The sequence below is a fragment of the Carcharodon carcharias genome, chromosome 21 (genome assembly GCF_017639515.1).
Source record: "Carcharodon carcharias isolate sCarCar2 chromosome 21, sCarCar2.pri, whole genome shotgun sequence".
Lineage (NCBI taxonomy): Eukaryota > Metazoa > Chordata > Chondrichthyes > Lamniformes > Lamnidae > Carcharodon > Carcharodon carcharias.
In genome coordinates, this window is record NC_054487.1 from 24097170 (window position 1) to 24118351 (window position 21182).

At 43.8% G+C, this 21182-nt stretch overlaps 1 protein-coding gene across 7 annotated transcripts in view; it reads left to right on the plus strand.

Moving 5' to 3' along the window:
• The window catches only part of kdm7aa (lysine (K)-specific demethylase 7Aa), a 117733-nt gene that overhangs the window by 89034 nt on the left and 7517 nt on the right, over positions 1–21182 (plus strand). For 6 of the 7 annotated variants that reach the window (XM_041216197.1, XM_041216201.1, XM_041216202.1 and 3 more), the window contains one exon: positions 8059–8264. The exons of the other annotated variant lie outside the window; for it this stretch is intronic. In XM_041216197.1, coding sequence (XP_041072131.1) covers positions 8059–8264 — 206 coding nt within the window. The remainder of the gene's footprint in view (positions 1–8058; positions 8265–21182) is intronic. 7 annotated transcript variants of the gene reach the window in all.

A 21182-nucleotide genomic window follows, 5' to 3' on the forward strand; every position in this document is an offset into this window, starting at 1 on the left:
TATTGGCATGGATTAAGAATTGGTTAGCAGATAAGAAACAGAGTAGGAATAAATGGGTCTTTTTCGGATTGGCAGGCGGTGACTAATGGGGTACCGCAGTGATTGGTGCTTAGTCCCCAGCTATTCACAATATATATCAATGATTTGGATGAGGGAACCAAATGTAATATTTCCAAGTTGCTGATGACACGAAGCTTAGTGGGAATGTGAGCAATGAGGAGGGTGTTAAGAGGCTTCAAGGTGATTTATGTAGGTTGAGTGAGTGGGCAAATCCATGGCAAATCCAGTGTAACATGGATAAGTGTGAAGTTATCCACTTCAGTAGGAAAAACAGAATAATAGAGTATTATTTAAATGACAATAGATTGGGAAATATTGATGTACAAAGGGACCTGGGTGTGTTTGTACACCAATCACTGAAAACAAGCATGCAGATACAACAAGCAGTTAAGAAGGCAAATGGTATGCTGGCCTTCATTGCAAGAGGATTTGAGTACAGGAGCAAGGATAACTTGCTGCAGCTGTACAGAGCCTTGGTGAGACTATACCTGAAGTATTGTGTGCAGTTTTGGTCTCCTTACCTAAGAAAAGATATACTTGCTGTTGAGGGAGTGCAGTGCACGTTCATCAGGCTGATTCCTGGGATGGCAGGATTGTTGTATGAGGAGAGATTGGGCCAACTAGGCCTGTATTCACTGGGGTTTTGAAGAATGAGAGGAGATCTCATTGAAACATATAAACTTCTGACAGGGCTGGGCAGACTGGATGATGTTTCCTCTGGCTCGTGGGGGGTGTCTAGAGCAAGGGGTCACAGTTTTGGGATATGGGGTAGGTCATTTAGGACTGAGATGAGAAGAAACTTCTTCACTTGGAGGGTGGTGAACCTGTGGAATTCTCTACCACAGAGGGCTGTGAAGGCCAAGTCACTGAATGTATTTAAGGAGCAGATAGATTTCTAGACTCTAAAGGCATCAAGGGGTATGCGGGGGAGAGTGGCAGTACAGCGTTGAGGTAGAGGATCAGTCATGATCATATTGAATGGTGCAGCAGTCTTGAAGGACCGAATGACCTACTCCTGCTTCTATGTGTCTATCTTAAGCAACCTGTAAGATTTAGGATTTGGGAGCCACATGTACTTAAGATCGGCAGTCGAGTATCCCTGAGTAATCTTAATGTAGTTTGTTGAGTTTATTAAGCATAAGCATCAGCTAGAGAGACAGGAAAAGCATACAACCTGTACAGCTGAACGAGTCAGTGATCCCAGAGGATGACAGATGATTGACATAGTGTGTTGACCTCAGTAGTTTGTGGTAACATCATTCTACTCTCTAGTTGAAGTGTTCGGGAGCTCTTCCCTTGGTCTTCCTCTACCTTCCCTGGTCTGTTTTCCATCTGAAGATGGCAGCTGCATGATGAGGACTGCCACCTGATGAGGATATTATTAATATACCTTATTTCTAGGGGCTGATGGTTCACTTTATGTCAATCACTTTTTTGTTTGAAACTTTCTAACCAGGACAGGTCCTTGAGATGTCAGGATGGTTACCTCCCCCTAAAGCCCCCAGTCCATCACTTGGCTCAAGGTCACTGTTTAGTTTACCTCATGCTGAGGGCCATTGACTATCCCTTACCAGCCACTCGTATAGGTAAAGAGGGACATAAGGTACCAGAAGACTTCCTGCTATCAGATCTGGAATGTTCATATCTTTGTTTTGCCTCAATCCCTAGCTGTTAAGAATGTTTTTTCTGAAGAGAAGTAGAAACAGAAAGCATACAACCTTCTGCTAAGGTTTTACAATACAATGCCTGCTAATTCTATTATATTCTTAAGGACACCATTTCACTATTGAGATGTGACTCATCCAGGTAAGCATAGCCAGCCTTTCCAGTACATCCTTCTTATCAATTTTCACCTCACTCATTACCTCTTCCATCTCTGCTTTTGCTGATTAATTTATCAGCATCCTTGGGAAACACTGATACAAAGTACTTATTGGGCAGAATTCTCCCTTTGGCAAGCGGGGGCAGGGCCTGCTTGCCAACGGGTAAAATAACGCGCAGTGACATCAGGCAGGTGTCCCGACATCCCCGTGCGTCATTTCGATTTTCAGTTCACCCTTGTTGGAATCTACTAACATCTCCTCAAACATCACCTGTTGTTTTGTTGCAGTTTTTCCCGTCAATCTTTGGTTCTGTTTTATCCTGGCTAGATTCCCTCTCATCCCTTTGAAGTTAACCTTTTCCAATTTAGAAGTTCTACTTTAGATTGTTCCTTGCTTTTCTCTATTACTAGTGTAAACTTTGATACAATTGCTCTTACCAAAATGTTCCCCAGACACACTTGGTCCACTCTCTTTGTAACAGTCTCTTGAGATTAAGCCAGTCTGTTTGCAATCTTAGTGTCACAGTTGAATCCAGGATGAGCTTGATTTGTACCATTATGAAGATACCTCCAACATTGCCCAACTTTGCTCCTGTCTCAGATTAGCTGCTGAAACTCTCATTTGTTACTTCTTTGTTACTTCTAAGCTCAACTATTCCAAAATGCTCCTGGCAGGTTTCCCCACATTCTACAGTCCGCAATCTTGAACGAATCCAAACTCTGATGTGTGTGTTTTAATTCATCGCAAGTCCTTTCCCCTATCACCCCTGTGCTCGGTGGCCAATTTTGGCTCCCTTTCAAGTTATGCCTTGAGTTTTATCTTTGTTCTTAATTTTGTTTTTAATTCTTTCATGGCCTCGCCCCTCCCTATCTCTGTAATCTTCTCCCCCACGCCTCTGAGATACCCATGCTCCTCTAATTCTGGCCTCTTGTGCATGCTCAATTTTAACTGCTGCACCATTGGTGACCATGCCTTCAGTTGCCTGGGCCCCAAGTTCTGGAATTCTGTACCTCACTTTCCTCATTGTGAAGCACCTTGGGGCATTTCATTATGTTAAAGGTGCTTTATAAGTATAAGTTTGTTCTTGGTTAAGCAGAATGCTGCTTTATGAAATGGTGTTTGCCAAATTTTTTTTGAGGATATAGCTGAAAGGATGGATAGGGGGGAGCCAGAGGTTGTGGTGTATTTGCTGTGATTTTGAAAAGCCAGTCAATAAGGTGCCACACAAGAGGTGGTTGCACAAAATTAGGACTCGTGGGATTGGGGATGATATATCCGTATGGATCGAGGATTGATTAGTGGACAGAAAACAGAAGAAATAAACAGGACGTTTTCAAGTTAGCAGGCTTTAGCTAGCAGGATACGAAAATACCCGTACTTGAGCATCACCTATTTACAATTTATATTAATGACTTGGATCAGGGGACTGATTGTGTCATCAGCAAACCTGGGTATGTCACAAAGTTGGGTGGAAAAGTAAGCAGTGGAGAGGACCTGAAGATGCTGCAGAAGGATATAGAGAGGTCGAGTGAGTGGGCAAATGGAATGCAATGTGGTGAAGTGTGAAGTTATCCACTTTGTTAGGAAGAAATTTTTTAAAAAGCAAAATATTTTTGAATGACGAGAAACTGGAAAGTGTTTGCATTCAGAGGGAACTGGGTGTCCTTGTACACGAATCATGAAGTGAACATGCAGATACAGCAAATGACATGATAGCTTTTGTTACAAAAGGATTGAAATATGAGAGCAAGGAAGTCTTACTACAGTTATGAAGGGCATTTGTGACACTACACCTGTAATATTGTGCACAGTTTTGATCTCCTTACCTAAGGAAGATTTGGAGGGAGTGCAATGAAGGTTCACCAAACTGGTTCCTGGGGTGAGGAGAGATTGAAAAGAATAGGCCTATAATCCCTGATGTTTAGAAAAAGTGATCCAATTGAAACTTAAAATTCCTAAGGGACTTGGCAGGGCAGATGCTGGGGAATGTGGAACATGTGGCCACAGTCTCTGAATAATGGTCAGCCTGAGATCAGGAGAAATTTCTGCACTGAGTTGTGAATTGTTGGAGTTCTCTGACCCAGAGAGTTCAGGATGCTCAGTCGTTAAGTGTATTCATGAGAGGTTGATTGATTTTTGGGTACAAATGGTATTGAAGGATACATGGATAGTGCAGGAAGTTGGTGGTGATGTAGAAAATCAGCCATGATTTTGTTGAATGATAGCAGGCTTGAAAGGAGGAGGAATTTTCAGCTCTGAAGACTAAGTGTGGTGGTGGACGGGAAAGGCTGGCTGGAGTGGTGGGTTTCCATAGCCAGATTGCCTGCTTTTCAGCTCATTGTAGATGCATGAAGGTGAACGTTTCTCGTGGCGGGGTGGGCCGGGATTCATTCGTCTGTCCCGCCGTGACCTCATCGGATCATCTGTTTCAGGTGCCAAATTCAAACCCTACCTGTGCACACATTCACTTTGCAGCCCAGGAGTGATGGCTCCGAGGAGAAGTAAGCCGACTTTTCCTAAGTTCAGTGATAAAGCACTGGGGGCATTTCTTGCTGCAGTGAAATCACGGTCACTGCGATTGACCAGCCAGCGTGAAATCCCGGACGGTGGGCCGTTTCACGGCCGCTCCCAGGCCCACCCACCCAACAAGGGGAAAATCCTGCCCCTAGATTCTGGGAAGATTACATTAGATTAGAAAATAGCAAAATCTTCAAAAAGGGAGGGAGACAGAAAGCAGGAAACTACAGGTCAGTTAGCTTAACATCTGTCATAGGGAAAATGTTAAAGCAGTTATTAAAGATGTTATAGCAGGGCATTTAGAAAAATCCAAGGAAATCAGACAAGAGTCAATATGGTTTTGGAAAAGGGAAATCATGTTCAATCAATTTATTGGAATTCTTTGCAGGAGTCACATGTGCTGTGGATAAAGGAGAAGTGGTGGATGTACTGTACTTAGATTTCCAGAAGGCATTTGATACAGTGCCACATCAAAGGTTATTGTGTAAAATTAAAGCTCATGGTGTAGGGGGTAACATATTGGCATGGATAGTTGAGCTAGCTAACAGGAAACAGAGTTGGCATAAACGGGTCTTTTTCTGGTTGGCAGGATGTAACGAGTGGTGTGCCACTGGGGCCTCAACTTTTTACAATTTATATAAATGACTTGGATGAAGGGACCAAAGGAATGGTTGCTAAATTTGCTGATGGCACAAAGATAGGTAGGAAAGTAGATTGTGAAGAGGACATGAGGCTATAAAAATATATAGATAGGTTAAGAGAGATCTGGCAAATGGAGTATAATGTGGGCAAATGTGAAATTGTCCATTTTGGTAGGAAGAATTAAAAAAAGAAACATATTATCTAAATGGTGAGAGATTATTGGAAGATTGATGGATCTAGGTGTCCTCGTGCTTGAATCACAAAATATTAGCATGCAGGTACAGCAGGTAATTAGGAAAACTAATAGAATGTTATCGTTTATTGCGAGGGGCATTGAATACAAAAGTAGGGAGGTTACCCTTCAGTTGTACGGGGCACTGGTGAGACCACATCTGGAGCGCTGTGTAGAGTATTGGTCTATTTACTTAAGGAAAGATGTAAATGCGTTAGCAGTTCAGAGAAGGTTTACTCAACTAATACCGGTAATGGGTGGGTTGTCTTATGAGGAAAGTTTGGACAGGTTAGTCTTGTATCCACTGGAGCTTAGAAGAGTAAGAAGTGACTTGACTGAAACACACAAGATCCTGAGGGGTTTTGACAGGGTAGATGTGGAAAGGATGTTCCTTCTTGTGGGAGAATCTAGAACTAGGGGTCAATGTTTAAGAAAAAGAGGTTGCTCGTTTAAGACCGAGATGAGGAGAATTTTTTTTAAGGATTGAGAGTCATTGGAAGTCTCTTCCTCAAGTTGGTGGAAGCTACAAAATTCTGAAGGGGCTTTCAATGACATTGCCTCTCATTCTTGTAAACTCCAGGGAATGTAAACACAATTTATTTAGCTTTTTATCATAGAATGACCCCCTCATCCCAGGGACCAATTTAGTTGACCCTTCACTGTTCTTCTAATGCAAGTATATTCTTCCATAAATGTGGAGACCAAAACTGCATACAGTGTTTTACATGTGGTCTCACTGAAACCCCGTGCCAGTCAGGAGTGTGATGGAATACTCTCCACTTGTCTGGATGAGTGCTGTTCCAACAACACTTGAGAAGCTTGACACCATCCAGGACAAAGCAGCCCGCTTGATTGGCACCCCATCCATGAACATTCACTCCTTCCACCACTTGCGAGCAGTGATAGCAGTGTGTACCATCAACAAGATGCACTGCAGCAACTCACCAAGGCTCCTTAGGTAGCACCTTCTAAACCCATGACCACTGCCACCTTGAGGGACAAGGGCAACAGAGAGATGGGAACACCACCACCTGCACGTTCCCCTCCAAGCCACTCGCCGTCCTGACTTGGAAATATATCACTGTTCCTTCACTGTCACTGGGTCAAAATCCTAGAACTTCCTTTCTAACAGCACTGTGGGTGTATCTACACCTTATGGACTGCAGCGGTTCAAGAAGGCCGCTCACCACCACCTTTTCAAGGGCAGTTAGGGATGGGCAACAAATGCTGACCTAACCAATGACACCCACATCCCATAAATGAATAAAAAAAATTGTTGCAACATTTCTTTATTTTTGTGCTCCAATCCCCTTGCATTAAAGACCAACATGCCATTTGCCTTCCTAATTGCTTTCTGTACCCACATGCTAACTTTGTTCCTTGTATGAACACACGCAAGTGTCTCTGAGCATCAATACTTAGAAGTTTTTCACACATTTTTAAAAGAAAATTCTGCTTTTCTCTTCTTATGACCAAAGTGAATAACCTCACCCTTTCCTACATTCTACGCCATTTGTTGCCCACTCACTTAACCTGTCTTTTGTACCCTCTTCAAGTCTTCTGTATGTGTCCATTCTTGGGCACAATAAGTTCCTTGTTTTTGTACATGGAAAATAGAAAATCTGCAGTCAGAAAGAGGTCATTCGGGCCCATTATGTTTGTCATGGCAAGAAAATGTTATCCAGCCGAATGTCCATAGATATGTAGATAGCACCACCTTAAGGACTTCTTTTAAAATGTGTTTTTTAAATGTGGTGAGGGTTCCTTCCTCTACTATTTCAGGTCGTTTCCAGGCCCCCACCACCTCCTGGGTGTAAAATTTACTCCCCAACTCCACTCTCTTCCTTCTACTTACTACATTAAATCTATGCCCCCATGGTTATAGACCACTTTTGTAACAGAAATAAGTTCCTCCTATCCACTCTATTTAGGTCCCTCATCAGCAGCCTAGAAACACTACACCTGTTAATTCTTCTCTTGCTTCTTTTTGTAGCCTGAGGTACATTTCATCCAAGCTGCTTTCGAGGATGCCAAACACCTTGGTATTTCCTCCCTTGCTATGTTTAACCAATTCAGTACTTCGTACTCTTCATTCCTAACTATTATATCCGCTTCTGCCCTTTCTCTTTTGTGAAAACGGATGCAAAGCCTTGGGCCCCCACACACCTTTATGGATATGCACCTTGTTCATAAAACCAAGGATCTATAGACTTTTTTTACCAGCCTTCACAACTTGTCTTGCCACCTTAAAGATAGGTGTATTTACACAGCCAGTCGCTGTTCCTGCACCCCTTAAAAATTGTACCATTTAATTTATATTGCATTGCCTCATTCTTCCTACCAGAGAGCATCACTTCATACTTCTTTGTGCTAAATTTCCTCTTCTATGTGTCTGCCCATTTCATAAGTTTGCCTTCTTGAAATCAATTATTACCTTTCTCATTGTTACTACTTTTCCAAATTTCAAGTTGTCTGCAAAGTGTGAAATTAAATGACGAAACAGGCATGTTTCAATGAGAGGCTGAATGACTTACCTCTGTTCAGATCTTCCTCCTCTTGGAATAATATATTGCTGATGCCTGTTGGGTTGTGGAACTTTAATCCTAAACCAATACCCTCATTTGTAGGGATGAGCCCATCTGCTTCACCGTAGAAATCCCAGCATCCAAATCATTGTTTGAGGTGTGACAGCTTGTCCCATCACCATGATTGTAGAACCTCAGGGGAAAGAGTGATTACCAAAAAAAATAATACCTACAGCCAACAATTTTCCTTGCATTTCAGGGAATGGTTGCCATCTCCGAGCACAGCAGAGACCATTCAGGACGTGCTATCAATGGCAGCCCTACAGTACTCGGACTTGCGCAACAATCAAAGAAAGAATAGCGACAGCATGGATAAAAGGAACCTTCCTAGGTCGCATCAAAACATAAGAACTAATAGGAGGGAAAAAGGAGAGCTGAGCCCATGCTCCATGGCATCAGAGTGTGGTGGGTATTTCAGTGTTCACTTGTGTACTCAGGAAAGTGGATGATAACAGAAGGCATTGTAGAGAAATCCTAACTTTCCAGGAAGTTTATGGACTTGAAACTTGACAATTCCACTGGACTTCAGATGATGAATCAATGTTTGCTCAATGCCAGGAATGGGAAGGTGGGCCATGGCAAGGAGATAGACAGGGGGAAAGGAGTTTCTGGTTGGGGAGATGTTAATGGTAGGGAAGAGGAGATGAGGATTGGGATTGGATGGCGATAGGGAGGGGAGGTGATGTTTGGGTGGGAAGGGAAGGTACTAGGAACATAGAGAGAAACATGGGGCAGAATCGTCTGCTTCCGCCAGCATGGGGTGAATGAAAAAATCAGTTTCCCAACACAACTAGTTTGTAATTTTGTTCTCCAAACTTTCAAGGCGGGTTAAATTCCACACTGAGCAATTTTGGGACCCTCATTTGCATTCTTCATCTCGTGAATGCTCATTAAAAGGTCAACTCAATTGAATCACGATCCCTTTTCCAAATTAAGTTCCTTGCCAGCGGCTAATTAAAATGTTCTGTTTAACAGCTGCATATAAGTGGCATGTACCTGGCAAACTTGGCTTCATCCATTACTCGGAGGTCAGTAGACATTGCTCAGTGGGAAACTCAGCCCACCTGGTTTGAAAATTTGGAGAACAAAATTGCAAACTAATTTTGAGAGGTGAGACAGAGGCAGGACTGCGGGCTGAAAGACTTTCCATTGTGCATGTTTTCAGAGACTCAGGGGAATGACATCACACTGTTGGGGGCATGTTTGAGGGCTTTGCATGCCATGCATGTCTTGGGCTGGGAGAAGCCTCTCTGGGCAGTAATGTTCATGCATTTAATTGTGTGTGTGTGTGTGTGTGTGTGTAAGGCAGTGGTCAGTCAACTGAGGCATTTGGTCCTGGGAGTGCGAGAAAAGATACTGGGAAGCAGAGGGCACAGTTATATTCAGGGCGGACATTTGGGTCCGGTAAGCTGGTAATTCTAAAGTTGTTGGGGGTGGGTAGGAAAAGGATGGTCTAATGGAGGAGGTCTCTGAAAGTAAGGGTGAAGGTGGCCTTGAGATGGAGAGGGGAAGGATAAACAAAGGGCATGGATACATCAACATTGAAGGGAACTGGGGTGGGGGGAACAGGAATATCCATATGAATAATAATGGGATCAAGGGTAATGGTGGGAGGCTGTATGGTAACAGGAGGGCTTGGAATTTCCTGGATGGTCTGGAGGAGTGTCTCTAGGGAGTATTCGTTGAACCCATGTGCTGAAGGTAGTTTCAGGGCCATCTTGGACATGTTATCTGGTGCACCTGGTCTACTTTGAGTCGGTGTCTGCCAGGGAGCTGTTTAAATATGGTGCCAGGACCTCCGACTCCATGAGGTAACAGCAGTGCAGACAACTTCCTGCCTGCCCCTCCCACCCCCCAGCCACGAGATTTGCCGAGCTCCTTGCTGATGCATAATTAATGAGCTGAAAAGTGAAAGATCATACGTGTTCAGCCATCATATACATTGAACAAATTCAACCGCAAAAGTAGTTGGAGGATGAGCTCATGGAATGCATTTGAGATTGTTTCCCATAGCAATACAGCTGGCATCAACCAGAGAGGAGGTTGGTTTAGACCTTGTCTTGTGTATTATGATAGGGTTAATTAGTAATGCCATAACAAGGGATCCTCTGGGGAAACATCAGGATATGTTAGAATTTCATTTTGAGATTGAGTGATACTCTTAAGTCCAAAATGAGGACAATGTTAGAGATTGAAACAAGAGAAATCATAATAGGGAATATGGAAACGGCAGAGACGTTAAACAAATATTAAACTTAAAGCCAATTATCTAGTTATGTAGAGCGAGTTGACTAAAATAATTTTGAAAATTAGTTTAAGAAGTATGATGGTAGATGAACAATGGCAAACATTTAAATAAATTTTTAATTCTTAATGGATGTACGTTCCATTCAGAAATAAAAACTCCACTGTGGCTAACTAAAGAGAGTATTATTAGATCAAATAAAGAGGCTTTTAATGCCAAAAAGAATAATAAGTCTGTGGGCTGGGAGGCTGACTAAGAATTTGATTGAGGGTGAAAATGGAATGAGCGTAAATTAGCAAGAAATATGAAAAATCTATTAAGAATTTCTGAATGTAAAAAAGGAAGAGTGAATGAGGCTGAAACTGGAGAAATGTAATGGGAATTAAAGACATGATAGAGATGCTAAACAAATATTTTGTCTGCCTTCACAGTAGAAAAGTAAAAAACTAATCTGAATTGGTGGGAAACTAGGTGTTTAATGAGAATGAGGGACTTAACGTTATTACTATTAGCGAAGAGGATGTTCTGAAGAAATTAATGGGGTCAAAAGCTGACAAATATCCAGGACCTCACGGCATATATCCTAGGGCTCTAAAAGAGAGAGTGGATGAACTGATTGTCATCTTCCAAAATTCCCTCGATTCTGGAACAGTCTTAGTAGATGGGAAGGCAGCAATTGTAACATCACTATTCAAGAATGAAGGGAGAGACTTCAGTGAAAGGATCAAGTATAATGTATCCAAGTTTTGAAGCATACAAAGTTAGGTTGGACAGTAAGGTGTGAGGAACATACCCTCTAGTCTATAAAGGGATATAGGTAGGTTAAGTGAATGGGCAAGAAGGTGGCAGATGGAATAAAATATGAGGAAATGTAGGAAGCATGGTAAAACTGTACATTATTTACATGATGAGAAACTATTAAATGTTTGTGTTTGGAGACATTTGGGTGTCCTTGTACATATAGAAAGTAAACATGCTGGTACAGTAACAATAAGGAAAGAAGATAACATGTTGGTTTCAGCAAGGAGTTTGGAATACATAAGGACATCACACTGTAATTGTAAGTGAAACTACAGCTGGAGAACTGTGCAAAGACTTGGTCGTGATACACAAGTAAGGATACCCTTGCTTTGGAAGGGGTGCCACCAGGTTCACTAAATGGATTCCTGAAATGAGAATGTTGTTGAATGAGTGAAATTGAGTAGAAAAGGCCCCTATACTCTGGAGTTTAGAAGAATTCTAATAGATCTCATTGAATCATAAGATAGATTCTGAGGGGGCTTGACAAGGTAAATGCTGAGAGGTTGTTTCCATGGCTTGGGAGTCTGAAACCTGGGGCCGTATTCTCAGGATCAGCAGTCAGCCATTTAAAGACCAAAATTGTAGAAAAATTCCTTCACTTGGAGAGTTGTGAAGCTTTGCAATCTTTTGCTCCAGAGAATTGTGGATTCTTTGTCGTCTTAGATCTCAAAGCTGAGATGGTTAAATTTTTGAACTCAAAGGATTAGATGGGAAAGTGGAGATCAGGTTCAAGGTCAGTCATAGCGCATATGGTCTCCTCCCACTCCGATATCTTATGTTCTTAAAACCTTTCATGGTTTTCAAGACTTGGATGAGGTTATCTCTTCAGCCTTCTCCTCAAGATAGGTATAATCTCACAGCTCTAGATATAAGCTCTCAGTTCTGGTATCATATTTATAAGTATTGCATATTGTAAATATTTTCTGCAGCCTCTTCAGTGCCCCAATACCCTTTTCATAATACGATGCACAGTACTCCAGGTGGTGCTTTACCTAGGTTCCCCATTTGAAAATCCATTTGCCATTGTTTTGTTCACACAGGTAATTATCAGTGGCCCTTTGCAACTTTCTTCTTGAATCTGCGCTTCAGTATGCCACCCAGCTTGGTGTCATCCGGAAACTTGGATATATGACTCCTTGTTCCTTTGGTTAGGTGAAAAGCTGAGGCTCCAGTACGGGTCCTGGGGAACAGCAACAGTACATTTGACTGCGTAACATTAACCCTATCTCCTATCCAAACCAATAAGTGGTTTCCAATTCCGTATGCTCTTTTTTTTAAAAAATTTCATATCTTGAACTTTGTAGAAGTCCATGGCAGTAACATACATGGACATGGCACGAAATGGTGGAGGATGATTCTTGAATACAGAGACTGGTGGGATGGAAGGCAAGGACAAGGGGAGGTCTATCGTAGCCTAGGAGGAAGGGGACCCAAACACTCATTGCAAGTGAAAACGGCAATTTACCTGTACTTCCATCTTGATATGTGATATTCACTGCTTTATGATGGGTCTCTAGATGAGGGAGACCAAATGCAGATGGTGACCACTTTGCAGAACACCTCCACTGAATACACAAGCATGACCCTGAGCTTCCAACTGTATATCTTTTTTTATTCATCCATGGATGTGAGCGTCACTGGCTAAACCAACATTTATTGCCCACTCCTCATTGCTGTTCAGAAGATGGTGGTGAGCTGCGTTTTTGAATCGCTGCAGTCCATGTGGTGTAGGTGCACCCACAGTGCTGTTAGGAAGGGAGTTCCAGGATTTTGACCCAGCGACAGTGAAGGAACGGCGATATATTTCCAAGTCAGGATGGCGAGTGGCTTGGAGGGGAACTTTCAGGTGGTGATGTTCCCATGCATCTGCTGCCCTTGTCCTTCTAGTAGTGAATGTGGGGTTGGAAAGTGCTGTTGAAGGAGCCTTGGTGAGTTTCTGCAGTGCCTCTTGTAGATGGTGTACACTGTGTGTCGGTGGTGGAGGGAGTGAATGTTTGTGGATGGGGTGCCAATCAAGCGGGCTGCTTTGTCCTGGATGGTGTCAAGTTTCTTGAGTGTTGATGGAGCTGCACTCATCCAGGCAAGTGGGGAATATTCCATCACACTCCTGACTTGTGCCTTGTAGAAGGTGGACAGGCTTTGGGAAGTCATGAAGTGAGTTACTCACTGCAGAATTCCCAATTCTAGTAGCTATATGGCTAGTCCAGTTCAGTTTCTGGTCAATGGTAACCCCAAGGATGTTGTTAGTGGGGGATTTAGTGATGGTAATGCCTTTGAATGTCAAGTGGTGATAGTTGGATTCTCTCTTGTTGGAGGTGGTCATTGCCTGGCACTTGTGTGGTTCGAATGTTACTTGCCACTTGTCAGCCCAAGCCTGGATATTGTCCAGGTTTTGCTGCATTTGGACATGGACTGCTTCAGTATCTGAGGAGTCGTGAATGGTTCTGAACATTGTGCAATCATCAGTGAACATTCCCACTTCTGACCTTATGATGGAAGGAAGGTCATTGATGAAGCAGCTGAAGATGGTTGGACCTAGAACACTACCCTGAGGAACTCCTGCAGCGATGTCCTGGAACTGAGATGATTGACATCCAACAACCACCACCATCTTGTGTTGTGCTAGGTATGAATCCAACCAGTGGAGCGTTTTCCCCCCCTGATTCCCGTTGACCAGTTTCACTAGGGCTTCTTGATGCCACTTTCGGTCAAATGTGGCCTTGATGTCTTCAGTACTGTTGCCGGAATATTGTCAGGGCCCATAGCCTTTGCAGTTTCCAGTGCCTTCAGCTGTTTCTTCATCATGTGGAGTGAATCGAATTGGCTGAAGACTGGCATCTGTGAGGCTGGAGACCTCCGGTGGAGGAGGCTGAGATGGATCATCCACTCGGCACTTCTGGCTGAAGATTGTTGCGAATGCTTCAGCCTTATCTTTTGCACTGATGTGCTGGGCTCTGCCATCATTGAGGATGGGGATATTTGTGGAGTTGCCTCTTCCAGTGAGTTTTATTTGTCCACCACCATTCACAACTGGATGTGGCAGGACTGCAGAGCTTAGATCTGATCCATTGGTTGTGGGATTGCTTAGCCCTGTCTATCGCTTGCTGCTTATGCTGTTTGGCACGCAAGTATACCTGTGTTGTAACTTCACCAGTTGGATGTTTCATTTTTAGGTATGCCTGGTGCTGCTCCTGGCATGCTCTCCTGCACTCTTCATTGAACCAGGGTTGATCCCCTGGCTTGGTGGAAATGATAGAGTGGGGGATATGCCAGGCCATGTGGTTGAGTGCAATTCTGCTGCGGATGATGGCCCACAGCGCCTCATGGTTGCCCAGTCTGCAGTTGCTAGATCTGTTCGACGTTTATCTATGGTGATAATTCCACATAACACGATGGAGGGTATCCTCAATGTGAAGACGGGACTTAATCTTCACAAGGACTGTGCGGTGGTCGCGCCTACTGACACTGTCATGGACAAGTGCATCTGCAACAGGCAGTGCATTCCAAACCGTCACCACCCTCTGGGTAATAAAGTTTTTCCTCACCTCCCCTAAACTTCCTGCCCCTCACCTTGAATTTATGCCCCCTTATGACTGACCCTTCAACTAAGGGGAACAGCTGCTCCCTATCCACCCTGTCCATGCCTCTCATAATTTTGTACACCTCGATCAGGTCTCCCCTCAGTCTTCTCTGCTCCAACAAAAACAACCCAAGTCTATCCAACCTCTCTTCATAACTTAAATGTTTCATCCCAGGCAACTTCCTGTGAATCTCCTCTACACCCCCTCCAGTGCAATCACATCCTTCCTATAATGTGGTGGCCAGAACTGCACACAGTACTCCAGCTGTGGCCTCACTAAGGTTCTATACAACTCCAACATGACCTCCCTACTTTTGTAATCTATGACTCGATTGATAAACGCAACTGACCCATATGTCTTTTTCACCACCCCACTAACATGCTCCTCTGCCTTCAGAGATCTGTGGACACACAAGCCAAGGTCCCTTTGTTCCTCGGAACTTCTTAGTGTCATGCCGTTCATTGAATACTTCCTTATCAAATTACTCCTTCCAAAGTGTATCACCTAACACTTTTCAGCGTTAAATACTATCTGTCACTTATCTGCCCATTTGACCATCCCATCTATATCTTCCTGTAGCCCAATACACTCAACCTCACTGTTAATCACCCAGCCAATCTTTGTGTCATCCGCAAACTTACTAATCCTACCCCCCAAATAGTCATCTGTGCCGTTAATATAAATGACAAATAATAGGGGACCAGCACAGATCCCTGTGGTTCGCCACTGGACACTGGCTTCCAGTCATTAAAGCAGCCTTCTGTCATCACCCTCTGTCTCCTACAACTAAGTCAATTTTGAATCCACCTCATCAAATTACCCAGTCTCCCATGTGCATTTGCCTTCTTTATAAGTCACCCATGTGGGACCTTGTCAAAGGCTTTGCTGAAATCCATATAAACTACATCAACTGCACTACCCTCATCTACACACCTGGTCACCTCCTCAAAACATTCAATCAAATTTGTTAGGCATGACCTCCCTCTGACAAAGCCATGCTGACTATCCCTGATCAAACCTTGCCTCTCCAAGTAGAGATAGATAATGTCCTTCAAAATTTTCTCCAATGGTTTCCCTGCCACTGACGTGAGACTCACCGGCCTGTAGTTCCCTGGCTTATCTCTACAAACCTTCTTAAATAGCGGAACCACATTAGCTGTTCTCCAGTCCTCTGGCACCTCCCCCTTGGCCAGAGAGGAATTAAAAATTTCGTTCAGAGCCCCTGCAATCTCCTCCCTTTGCTCCCTCAGCAGTCTGGGACACAAATCATCTGGACCTGGAGATTTGTCCACTTTTAAGCCTGCCAACACCTCCAATACCTTGTCACTCCCAAATCAATTTGTTCAAGAACCTCACAGTCTCTCTCCTGAAGTTCGATACCTTCATCCTCATTCTCTTGGATGAAGACAGATGAGAAATATTCATTCAACATCCTACTAATGTCCTCTGGCTCCACCCATAGATTGCCTCCTTGGTCCCTTATAGGCCCTACTCTTTCCCTGGTTATCCTCTTCTCATTGATATACTTATAGAATATCTTGGGATTTTCCCTACTTTTACCAGCCAGAGCTTTCTCATATCCCCTCTTTGCTCTCCTAATTGCTTTCTTAAGCTCCACCCTACACTTCCTGTACTCCACTAATGCCTTTGCTGATTTGCTTCCCTTGTACCTGCTAAAAGTCTCATTTCCTTCTCATCGTAACCTGAATATCCCTGGTCATCCATGGTTCTCTGGGCTTGTTACTCCTTCCTATCACCCTAGAGGGAACATGTTGAGCCTGTACCCTCCCCATTTCCTTTTTGAACACCCCCCACTGTTCCTCTGTAGATTCCCCCACAAGTAACTATTCCCAGTCTACCTTGGCCAGCTCCTGCCTTATTTTACTAAAATCCAATCCCCCAATCCAAAACATTTTTTTGGTTGATTTGTTTGTCCATAACAAACTTAAATTGTACCATGTTATGGTCGCTATCGCTAAAATGCTCACCCACCACCACCTCAGCCACCTGTCTGGCTTCATTTCCCAGAATTAGGTCCAGCACTGCGCCATCCCTTGTTGGACCCTCTACATATTGATCTAAATAGTTCTCCTGTACACATTTCAAGAAATCCATACCATCCAAGCCCTTAACACTATGTCTATCCCAATTAATGTTGGGAAAGTTGAAATCACCTAATATAATTACCCTATTGTTTTTGTATTTACACACCTCCACAAATTGTGCCACAAATTTGCTCCTCAATTTCCCGCTGGCTATCTGGGGGTCTATAATAAACACCTAGTAATGTGGCTGCTCCTTTTTTATTCCTCAGCTCTACCCACAAAGCTTCATTCGATGCCCCCTCCAAGATATCATCTCTCCTTACTGCAGTAACTGACTCCTTAACTAATAATGCAATGCCTCCTCCTCTTTTACCCCCTCCCGTGTCTCACCTGAAGATTCTATATCCCGGAATGTTGAGCTGCCAATCCTGCCCTTCCCTCAACCACGTCTCAGTGATGGTTAATGACTCACAATTCCACGTGTCAATCCTCACCCTTAACTCATCCATTTTACCTGTAATATTCCTGGCACTAAAGCAGAGGCCATCCAGCCTTGCCTTACTCCCTTGAAACTTAATGCAGCTGTACTCCCTCTGACTTGATTGTAATATTGTATTATGATGTGTCCCTATTCTGCTAACATTCTGTGACCCCTCCCCCTGCCGAATTAGTTTAAACTCCTCCCAATAGCACTAGCTAACCTACCTGCAAGGATGTTAGTCCCACTCTGGTTCCGATGTAGACCACCCCACTTGTACAGGTGCCACCTTGCCCAGAAACGGTCTCAGTGATCCAGGAATCTAAAACCCTCCCTCCTGCACCAACTCTTTAGCCACATATTCATCTGCGCTGTTCTCCTATTTCTGAGCTCGCTCGCACGTGGCACTGGGAGTGATCCAGAGATTACAACCTGAGAGGTCTTGCTTTTTAATCTACTGCCGAGCTCCCTGAATTCTTGATGCAAGACCTCATCCCTCTTTCTACCTATGTCATTGGTACCAACATGTTACATGACCTCTGGCCTTATCACCCTCCCCCTTCAGGATGCTCTGCAGCCGTTCAGTAACATCCTGGACCCTGGCACCAGGGAGGCAACATACCATCGTGGCGTCACATTGACGGCCACAGTAGTGCCTGTCTGTTTCTCTGACTATAGAATTCTCTATTACTATTGCTCTTCCTCCCCTCCTGTACAGGCAGGCTGCTTGTGGTGCCAGAAGCTTGGCTCTCTCCGCACTCCATGGAAGAACCAGACATCAGCCTCCAAAATGGAATACCAATTTGCGAGTGTGATCCCAGGGGACTCCAGAACTATCTGTCTGTTTCTCTTGGACTGCCTGGTGGTCATCTATTCCCTTCCTTCAAGTCCCTTCATCTTCAGTGTGACCACCTCTCTAAACATGCTATCCACGATGCTCTCAGACTCACGGATGCTCCACAGTGTCCGAGCCGCCGTTCCAGCTCTGAAACCCGAGCTTCCAGGAGCTGCAGCTGGACACGCTTCCTGCACACATGCTGATCCCAGGCACTGGAAGTGTTCCCGGCTTCCCACAAGGAGCACAAAGAGCACACCACGGCTTCGAGCACTCCTGCCATGACTTATCCCTTTAAACCTTTTAAGTCAATTACTCTGGGGCCCTTCTTTCCTGATCCTCGTTACTGCAGAATATACAAACTGTAAACCACAAAAAGACCTTAAACTGTAAGTGATTAAAGTAGTAAATACCTTACCCACTACTCACCAGTGGTTCCTTTCCCTTGTAGCCTCTACTGCTGCAGCACGTTCTGAAGATTTAAGAAGTTGAATAGCCGGAAAAAAATGCAAAGAGCACCTCATCCCCTTTGCACCGAATTCCCGCTTTGCACCAATTTGCCAATACCCACTCTGGCTGTGCCCCACTCCGGATGTGCTCTCTCTCCTGTTCATATGCAAGTACACTGTAGTGTGCTTCTAGATAGTCCCTTTCTTAAATAGAGCTGAGTTGACACCACTAGTTAAGCTTCAAATAGTAATGCGGTGACCAGAAATGTGTACACAATTCCAGCTGTGGCCTAACCAGCATTTTATACAGTTCCACCATTAAATGCCTGCTTTTGTATTATATACCTCATCCAATAAGGGAAAGCATTTCATATGCTTTCTTTACCACCTTATCCACCTGCCCTGCTACCTTCAAGGACCTGTGGACATGCACTCCAAAGTCTCACTTCCTCAACCCCTCTCAATATCCTCCTTTTTATTGAGTATTCCCTAGCTTTGTTTGCCCTCCTCAAATGCATTATCTCACACTTCTCTGGATTGAATTCCATTTGCCACTTTTCCCCGCACTCAGCCAAGCCATTGATATAATTCTGGAGTCAACAGCTATCCTCTTCATGTCAACTACACAGCCAATTTTTGTGTCATCTGTAAATTTCCCAATCATACCTCGCACATTTAAGTCCAAATCATTAATATATACAACAGACAGCAAGGGCCCCAACACTGAGCCCTGTGGAACACCACTGGAAACTTTTCCATTTGCAAAAACATCCATCGACCTTTGTTTCCTGTTGCTGAGCCACCTTCCCCTGTATCCCATGGGCTTTTGCTTTTCTGACCAGTCTGTCATGTGGGGCCTTGTCAAATGCCTTAGTAAAATCCATGTAGACACATCCACTGCACTAACCTCATCAATCTTCCTTGTTACTCCTTCAAAAAATTTGATAAAATCGCTAAAACACTATCTTCCCCTAACAAAACCATGCTGACTGTCCCTCATCAAACTGTGCCTTTCTAAGTGACCATTTATCCTGTGTCTCGGAATAGTTTCTAATAATTTGCCCACCACCGATGTTGGGCTGACCAGCCTATAATTTTCTGGCCTATCCCTTGCACCCTTCTTAAATAATGCTACAATGTTTACAGACCTCAACCTCTGGGACCTCGCCTATGTCGAGTGAGAATTGGAAAATGATCCTCAGAGTATCCGCTAATTCCTTCTTGGCTTCCTTTAACAGCCTGGGATACAATCCATCCGGCCCTGAAGATTTATCCACCTTCAAGGATGTCAGTCCCTCCAGTACTTCCCCTCTCACTGTGCTTATTATATCTAATATTTCACACTCTTTCTCCTTAACTAGAGTGTCTGCATTCCCCCTCTTCTTAGTGAAGACAGAGATAAAGTACTCATTGAGCAACCTTCCCACATCTTCTGCATCAACCCACAAGTTATCATGTACATCTCTGATAGGCCCGACCCTTTCCTTAGTTACTCTCTTGCTCTTAATGTACTGGTAAAACATCTTAGGATTTTCTTTGCATTTACCTGCCAATATTTTTTTGTATCCTCTTCGCCTTTCTAATTTCCATTTTTACTTCACCACTGTCCAGCCAAAAAGAAGTTCTGCCTATCTCACAAATGAGTAATGTGGTATATGAATTTCAGTGCCAGTGTGATGCTAGTTGTGTAGGCCTTATGTCTCAAAGACTGGCGGATCGTAGCCCAACCGCTGTTCGTTGCAAACAGGGTACAGACCGGACCCAACCAGCTCATGCTTGTAAAACTCAAAAGTGTCCAAGATTTGATGTGGTTTGCGATTGCACAACATATGCTAAATAATCCTCAATGTGCTAAAAATTACGCTGACAACCAATTTAAGACTGTCGGGCTTGCAGTGTGGTACATTTGTGTGTACTGGATTAATGCACAGGGCCCTGTTCTTTGCAGACAGAAAGAACATGTACACACATTGAGCCAGTTCAGCTTTAAACTGACTCATTCCTCAGGGCAATGCCTTGACCAATTAGGGTCAAGCTGCCTGGTTTAAATTTCGAACAATGCTTGGCAGTTAACTGTCAGTCACTGGTGCATTCTCCATATCAATGCCACTTGCCAACCAATCAGCACTCTCTCCATATACAGTATAAATTGTTTTCCCTTTGTATTGGTATTCTTCTGAGCGACCTGATGAGTGCAAGACGAAAAGCTTAGACATGTCTCTCTTTCAGCAATATAAAAGATTAAAAAACATTTAAAAATGGCCATAACAGAAATTACAATGAAATTCAAATTATCTACATAGATCATGTTACATTTTGAGGGGCTTCAGTACAATCAAAAGAACATTCCAAACATTTCAAAATGGTCGTTACAGAAAGTACAATGGTATTTGAGTTGTCTTACATCGGTCATGCTGCACTCTTGAGGTGTTTCAATGTACTTGTGATACATGTAATATTCACTGCATATATTCAATGTGAGTCATGCAGCCCAAGGGGTCTATACAATTTCCAGCCTCTCCGTGTACCATGGCTGAAAGGTTTTCGACAGCGACCTTTGCGCCTCTGTGGCATCTACTCTAAGCTTTAGTGCTTCCCTCAGCACGTGGTCCTGGACCTTGGAAGGTGCCAGTCTGCAACCCTCGGTCGAGGACAACTCTTTGCACTTGGAGACCAACAAGTTTCAGGCAGACCAAAGAGCATCGTTCACCGAGTTGATGATCCTCCAGCTGCAGTTGATGATTGTCTCGGTGTGTCCCTGGGAACAGCGTGTAGACCACAGAGTCCTGTGTCATGGAACTGCTCAGGATGAACCTTGGCAAAAACCACTGCATCTCTCTCCAGACCTTCTTTGCAAAAGCACAATCCACACGGAGGTGGAAAATGGCC